The sequence below is a fragment of the Fonsecaea monophora genome (assembly GCF_001642475.1).
Source record: "Fonsecaea monophora strain CBS 269.37 chromosome Unknown Scaff129, whole genome shotgun sequence".
Taxonomy (NCBI): domain Eukaryota; kingdom Fungi; phylum Ascomycota; class Eurotiomycetes; order Chaetothyriales; family Herpotrichiellaceae; genus Fonsecaea; species Fonsecaea monophora.
In genome coordinates, this window is record NW_019174060.1 from 74,313 (window position 1) to 81,710 (window position 7,398).

General features: G+C 50.9%; 3 protein-coding genes across 3 annotated transcripts; 1 reads left to right on the forward strand and 2 right to left on the reverse strand.

The window, feature by feature from the left end:
* Positions 1-1,828: 1,828 nt before the first annotated feature.
* On the reverse strand, positions 1,829-2,564 carry AYO21_10734 (hypothetical protein; the record flags this gene model as incomplete). The annotated part of the gene is made up of 2 exons (XM_022660643.1): positions 1,829-1,963; positions 2,034-2,564. 2 exons carry the CDS (start codon positions 2,562-2,564, stop codon positions 1,829-1,831), a joined length of 666 nt encoding a protein of 221 aa, XP_022507071.1.
* Positions 2,565-3,950: 1,386 nt separating this feature from the next.
* AYO21_10735 (hypothetical protein) lies at positions 3,951-5,067 on the reverse strand (the record flags this gene model as incomplete). The annotated part of the gene is made up of 2 exons (XM_022660644.1): positions 3,951-4,505; positions 4,606-5,067. 2 exons carry the CDS (start codon positions 5,065-5,067, stop codon positions 3,951-3,953), a joined length of 1,017 nt encoding a protein of 338 aa, XP_022507072.1.
* A 1,398-nt stretch (positions 5,068-6,465) lies between these two features.
* Positions 6,466-7,392, forward strand: AYO21_10736 (hypothetical protein; the record flags this gene model as incomplete). Its single annotated transcript, XM_022660645.1, has 2 exons — positions 6,466-6,991; positions 7,046-7,392. The coding sequence occupies 2 exons, from the start codon at positions 6,466-6,468 to the stop codon at positions 7,390-7,392; spliced, it is 873 nt and encodes a 290-aa protein (XP_022507073.1).
* Positions 7,393-7,398: the final 6 nt, after the last annotated feature.

A 7,398-nucleotide genomic window follows, 5' to 3' on the forward strand; every position in this document is an offset into this window, starting at 1 on the left:
ACCGACTCCAAGCGCAGTGACGGTCAAGTTGGAATCGTAACTGGGCCTGTTATCCTTGTGCTCGCATCCGACTTGAAGCGGATTTTGCGACGGCTTGCGCCAGGTGAGGGTTTCGCAAGACGGGGAGCGCCGGCAAGGCAGCCACTAGGCGGCCGTCAGGGACGCAGAGGGTCTTTGGCACCAAGATCTACGCTACAACTAGGAGCCTCCGACAGCGTGGTTGGGTTTGAAATCTTCCCTGTTAGGCTTTTCGGCTTTCTCGCTTGATTTACCTAAGTGTGCGGCAAATTCCCTGCAAGACCTGTCGTTTTTGTAGAAAAAAAATTGGGTTCCTTTTGCACCCGCCAAACAAGATCTCCACACTGTGCCCCTTGGATGTAGTGTCTGTGCGAGCACCGGATTTATTGAAACGCCTTGTGTATCCAATGGGGCGGCGCGTTGCAGGTGGCGTTGAAGGGTGCGAATACGAGTTGAAACAAGCTGGAAGGGGGACTAGGCTCGATGCACAAGCACTGACCGTTTACCAAGGCGCCGCGAGCCCCTTTGCAGGGTAAGCGGAGTCTGCGGCCGGAGAAAAGGTCCGAAGGAAAGTTAGGTGAATTTAGTGGTAGTAGGGATCTCTGTAGGTACTCGGGACGAGGTATGGACTGCAGGTGGCATTGGCCTCAATCGTCGATAACCGAGTGAGGCGGGAGTATAATACGGGTGATGCAGGAGGTCAGATTTTGGTGCTGAGAATTCATTCCTCTGTGCCCGAGGCCAGAAGAAAAAGGACAATGAGCGAAGGGGTTTGTAGCACGGCAGCATCACACAGCAGCATGATTTCCTCGTATTGGTCGAGGGAGGATCACACGGCCGTGAGGAAGGAAAGCGTGAATGGTGAATGGCGGATGATTGTGACGGAGGTGACGGAGAAGAGTCGGAGCCTCGGGGGGCGAATCGCGGGCGCTGAGGTGGCCCCTTCGAGTAGGCACGGTGCCCCCCTTTCCCACCCCCAAATATGTAAGAAGTATGTCATTATTTCCTGGAGCATTACCAGTACTAGATAGGCTTGATAGGCTGTTAGGGTAGGTGACCCTCAAGTGCCAGATTGAGGGGGTTATAGAGACGTGTGCCCTTGCGCCATCTGCATATGCAACATGCCATAATCAGCTTTTCCTCATGCATCGATTCCTGGAGGAGATGATTGATTATGATCATCATAATTATTGTTAAATGCTCATTAGATCCTTTCAACGGTGTGTTTGATGACGCTGCCAATTTGGGTGTTTGTGTTGTGCCAAAACTAGGCTGTAACCAGAGAGGGTAGCATACTCGTACGACGTAGTCCTTTTCCCTCCGGTCCAGGAGAGACGACACTCGCTATGGAAATGCCAGCATGCCAGATACAAGGCGAGAGCAAAACTGGTACAGAAAGATTCTCGAGTCCGTCATCTGTTTGTTCTATTTTAGGTACGAGCCATAAGTACTCAGTGCTAGGACCTGCATATCTTTACTCCGTATACTCCGTAGGTAGGTATGTACCATGCCAGTTGATGCTCAAACAGATCAGAGCTCTGCTCAGAGAGCTGATCAGTGCACCTCCCTGGCCATAAATACGATGTCATAAGGACTTGGTCCATGTGCACATGGCCGCTGCACTTTTATGCGAATTCTAACGCCGTCGACGCCTCGCTCTGTACGCCCTCATTTGAGGGAGTGGTTTGACCATCTCTTCAACGTATTTCCCTGCTCCACCTGCCTTCTCCCGGATTCAGAGGATGAAATATTTTCTGGTTCTCCGTTCTGCCATACAGTTGTCCGGGGCACGCGAGAAATGACGACAAAATCATATCTCGTTGGGTCGATTGTGAAGCGTTGAGGATTTGTAGATGGCAATTACGTTGCCTCTTTGTGCTTTGAAGATGACCAGCTTCGCTCTGCCATTCAGACTGGTCTTTGCTTTCTTCTCTGATAGCTGCGCCTTGACCGTTGGCAATTCAAAGACTCAAGCGGTCTAAGCTGCGAACTCTTCTTCCTGTTCCACCTGTTACCAAGCCAAGTTTATAAAAGGTCTCTTCGCCCGCTGCATTCCGGCCGCCGATATACCACTTTTCCGGACCAACGGCATCAATGAAGCCCCCCGACGCATTGGAGCTGTCGCTGCCACGTCTTTGTCGCCCTCTTGTCATCGGTGTGGACGTGCCGGGAGGTGACATTGATAGATTGGTGGTTGTATGCGTTCCATGAGGACCGGGCGAACTCGTCCCTGGCGACTTGGACATAGGTGGTGCGTATCGATGTGAACTTGGGTTAGATGAGAAAGGGAGAGGTGTTGTTGAGTTGGGTTTGGACTGCACTTGCTGTGATGAGGGGGTTGAGGCTTCTCCCGGACCTTTTGTGGCTATTGTTCTTGTACTTGACGAGGTGACTGTTGCTGTGGTCGTAGAAACATGTGCGGCTGCCACAAGCGAACCGGGCGACACGGCATCGTAGGTTGAGCTGGATTTTGCCTGGAACGCCGGGCTCGTACGGGCTCGAAAGGCCGAAAAGAAATTGGCGAAGAACGGTCGGTTGGTAGGCATGGTGTCTACAGACTTTGCTCTCGAGCTGGCGATGTCGGATGGTAGATCAGAAATGTCGTTGACGGTTTGTCGACGCACCCAGGGTCAAGACCTTAAAAAGAGTGACCCGATGCTCAGTAACCGATTAGGAATTGGTGAACGTAGGCTGCGATAGGCCTGGACGTGCCTGTCCCTGTACACTGTAGACGCCCTTCACCCGCACTCTTCCGTGAGGTCCCTCCGCACTCTTAACCCTCTTTTGTTTGAGCTCTCCGCAAGAAGACCATGTGTATCTCTTATTGATCAGACTAGCGTACCCTGACCGTCCTGGGTTGGGTTCGAAATCGTGGAGCGACAACTCAACAGCGGGCGGCGCAGCCGGATATTATTATGGTAGGGCCAAGTTCGGTAGGAATTTCCGAGATGCAGCAGGGCTGAGCCAGACAAGAAGCGGAGATCCTGGGTTTCGGTGAAGAGATGAAACTGGGCAGGCGATCGAGGGTGAAACTGAGGAGGCGCAAAGTACGGGAACTTGGAGTATGTCAGAGAAGATAGAACACTTTCTTGAAGATGTGAATCACGGCCGAAGGAGGAGTAGGTTTCAAGAAGCAATATCGTCACCTGCAGACAGTGGGAATGCTCGGCCTGCGATCCATCATCCCTCATCGGGCGATGATGGAGGCGAGGAACAAACCGGGAGTTTGGAAGCGAAGTAACAACAAGCGGACTGAGTTGCAATTAGATCCAGTGTCATTGGTGAAGCCCTGTGGCTCTCCACCTGTTCATCCCTCGGCTTTACTTTCAACCCACATTTCTGCCTCTCTATCCACGCACCTCTCTGCCGTTTCAGTCAACAACCAGAGCGATCAGTATCACGAGCGAGAAACGATCCCCCTGCATTTTCTGAAGCAAAGGAATTTTGTCACTAGATAAAAATCAACTGCGTTTGTAGGCGAGGCTTGGCCATGACACATTGCTGTCTTTCATGTGCCCCCAATATCAGGCCAGGCCACAAATAGAATCATGCTATGCTAATCCCATGCTAACCACATATTCCCCCAGGAATGAGACTGAGGATTCATCCTCTGAGGTGTAAGTGTCGGTACACATACACCACAACACGTCCTAGGCAGCGACAATGCGCAATTCAAGCCAAGGTACTCTCATTCAATCTCATCTGGCGTCGTCAGTGTCATCTACACATCCGCTTTCATGGACATCTTTCCCAGCCTACTTTGCCGCACGCCATAAGCAAGGGCCAAAGTACAAATATTCACAACATCCGTTCATCAGCTGATTCGAGCGCGTGCTTTTCAGTATCTGAGCCCCGGAGCGGTTCAGGGCAATGACAGCGAGGGATGACAAGTAAATTTGCCATCTCGTGGACTCTCAGCGGCGTACCGTCGTCTAGTCGTCGTCCTCATGGTCAAACTCGAGTATCTGACTCAGGGTTAGCCCAGTATGAGATAGGGTATCGATGTGGAGGATCACCATATTATTCCAATTTCCACCATGAGATGTCACTGTACTTGGTCCCATGTTTTCAAATCCAAGTCCTTTGTAGAATGGAACGAGATGATCGTGGGCAAGTAGAGCTATCCGGTCTGCGATCTTGGCATCTTTCATACGTTGGATGTATGATTTCATCAAGATCGAACCCAGACCCATTCTCTGAAACTCGGGTGCCACTGCCACAGAATGAACACAGATAGTTCCACCCATATCTTGATGGCCAACGGGCTCCTTATCGGTGTTGGTTGGTAGCGATGATCTCCTGGTCCTCCAGTTTGAGGGCACGCCCATCGAAGCCTCAGTAACACAGGGTGCCGGAGTTCTGGTCGAAACTACATGGGCTATTAAGCGTCGCAGAGGCGGTGTTGACGAGTCCTTCAACTCTGCTTTGGTTGGCTGGGTGAACAGCCCTAAACTCAACTCGGGACACCTGGTCAGACGGTATTGAAACTGGGTACAGGCCATTGTCAGCGGAATGACCAAGTATCGGCATAAAAAAGTACTTCAGGTAGTATGGCTCGCATGAGGACGAGGCTTGTTTTAGCCATACCTTTTCTCGAGTTGCCCTTTCCTCTGGTGGAAAAGCCGCCTCCTCAAGTGAGGTGCACTGGTCCACACTTGATATAGACAAAGCCTGGTTTTCAGGATGAAGACGATCCCATTTGTGTGAAGAGCCCCGTCGACGTGCCCCCAACCGCCCAGTCAGCATGTTCAATAAAGGGTGGTTGGCCATGAAATCACGGTCGTCCTCCTCAGACTCGTCTTCTTCCTCCGGATTCTCCTCAGCCTTGTCGGAATGACTAATCCGCTGTAACTCTAAAGGGTCAGACGATGGTTTCGAGGGTGGAGCGACAGCATCCGAGTCACTGTCTTGCATTTCCACGTCCTCGGGATGGATGTCGATGAAGCCATCTTCGTTTTGTGAGTGCTGACCGCTTCTGGAGTCGACCTTGGCGGACCTTGGCTTTATTGATTTCTCTAATTGGCTCGATGGATCCTGGTTTGGCGCCATTTTTACTGGTTCAGAGCAGTTATCAACCGGATAAACAGGCGACTTCTACTGTGAGATGCCGTTCGAGGGAGGATTGGACAGCAACTGAATTCGCGCCGGTTGGCTGGCAGATGACTTGGCTGTTTGATTGGGAAGCTCCAAGAACGCGCCGTCATAAGACTGCAGGCGAAACAAAAATGTAGAGAGAGTGAGAAAAAGCTCCAAGAAATGGTGTGAGGTGAAAATTCAAATTCCAACTGACCTTACACGGACTTGTCAAGGGGGCAGATGAAGAATGGTACAATCGTTATGTCAAGATTGCCAGTGCAACTGAAGAGGGATAACCTCTAGAGATTGATTCAGACAACTCGATTAATGGAGAAGCTGAAGTGTCAAAAAGTAGTGCGACTGGCTCAGTAGTACAAGTAGTTAGAAGTGAGATGAAGAAATTGCCATGGCACATGGCACGCGACTCTCCCTAAGGCAGTCAAGGCAGGTGGGCAATGAGGCACCGTGGGCGCCTTCCGAGGGGCTGACGGGCGCGAGTGGCTCTCTTGCTCCTCCCACTCTAGCAGGAATACAGGCGATGCAGGCACACAGTGGGGGTTACAACGGGGGCACAGGGGTGTCTAGACCCCTACAAGCCTTCTGTATCTATGTACGAGGTACCTAGGTAGGTAAGTTTTACCTGTGAGCAAGTAATAATAAATTCTCCACACCCGATCTGCAAGCTACAGCTAGGACCCAAGTACCCCAGAACATATTAAAAATATAAGAGGATTCTCATTCTATCTATTGGCATCAACAAGGCACGGACCATCCGACTCCTAGGTGCCTAGATACCGTATGCACGACGTACCTGAATTAGATTTCGCTCTGGTAGGGTCTGGACTGTGCTTGATACGTACCTAGCTACATACCCTCTACCCCGCCATGCCGCCCAAGGGTTTGCTTACAACTAAATACAAGGTAATTATCGAGTATGCTTGAATGCAGTGGCTCTTCCACTTGGAGTCTTGTCTGGATACAGCAAGTGAAGCGGCCTGGCCACCCCGGGTGCGTCATCGCAAATATGCCTAAGCGGTTCATTATTCTGCATCTCATCCACAGGGCAATATTTTGTTCTTTACAACGTCTTCACCTTTTCTGTGCCACAGGGTAATTCTTTCTCTTATCTTTGCGTTGGATTCAGCTCGTCCCTGTCTTGTTCCAAGAGACGTTTGAGAGCCCACCCCAGTCTCACATCACACCTGATACACCTTGTCTTAAGATTCAACCACCATCATGTAGGTGCAAGCCATCCGGTGATATTGTCACCGCTGTTCTGGACTGACTTTCCGCAGGCGCACATCCATAACCATTGTATCCTCTGACAGAGAGCTACCAGTAGATCTCATCACTCTCGATGTGGGCCCCGATATGACCCTGAATGACATCAAAGCCTTCGTCGAAGCTGAGATTGGGGTTCCTCCATCTGCCCAAATATTCTTAAGAGATGGGATGGCAGTCACAAACACTTCCATGACGCTTGCACAGTTTAACGTCCAGGAAGGTGGTATAATACCGATGGCAATCCAGGCCAATCCTCCAAGACGACGAACCGCTCAAGGTACATCCAGTGGCCAACCCTCAACGGAGAGGGCTAGAAACTTCAACCACTCTGAGCCATTGCGATCCCGGATATTAGGGGACCCTGCCATCATGGCCGATTTTCGGAGACAAGATCCCGAACTTGCAGCTGCCGCTCAGGATCAAGAGAGATTCCACGATCTACTACAAGAGAGGCTGAGGCAAAACGAGCAGATGCAGAGAGAGAAAGAAGAGCAGATTGCGCTTCTAGAGGCGGATCCTTTCAATGTTGATGCACAACAGAAAATTGAAGAAATGATACGGCAAGAACGTGTCGCAGAAAACCTACAGAAGGCAATGGAAGAGTTTCCGGAAGGTAAGTCAGAGATCTACTCCCCGGCCGACCTAGCCTGACGCTCGTCTTTTATAGCATTCGGCAAGGTCACCATGCTCTATATCGATGTCATCGTCAACGGCCATCCCATCAAAGCTTTCGTAGACTCAGGAGCACAAACGACCATCATGTCCCCGTCAGCTGCCGAACGGTGTGGCATCCTCCGGCTGGTCGACAAACGATTTGGGGGTATTGCAAAAGGTGTAGGTACCGCCCAAATATTGGGTCGAGTTCATTCGGCCGAAATCGAAATTGGACAGTACAACCTCGCCAGCAGCTTCACAGTCATGGAAGGCAAAGATGTAGACCTGCTACTAGGGCTTGACATGCTCAAGCGGCATCAGATGTGCATCGATCTGAAGAAAAAACTGTCTCCGCATTGAAAAACG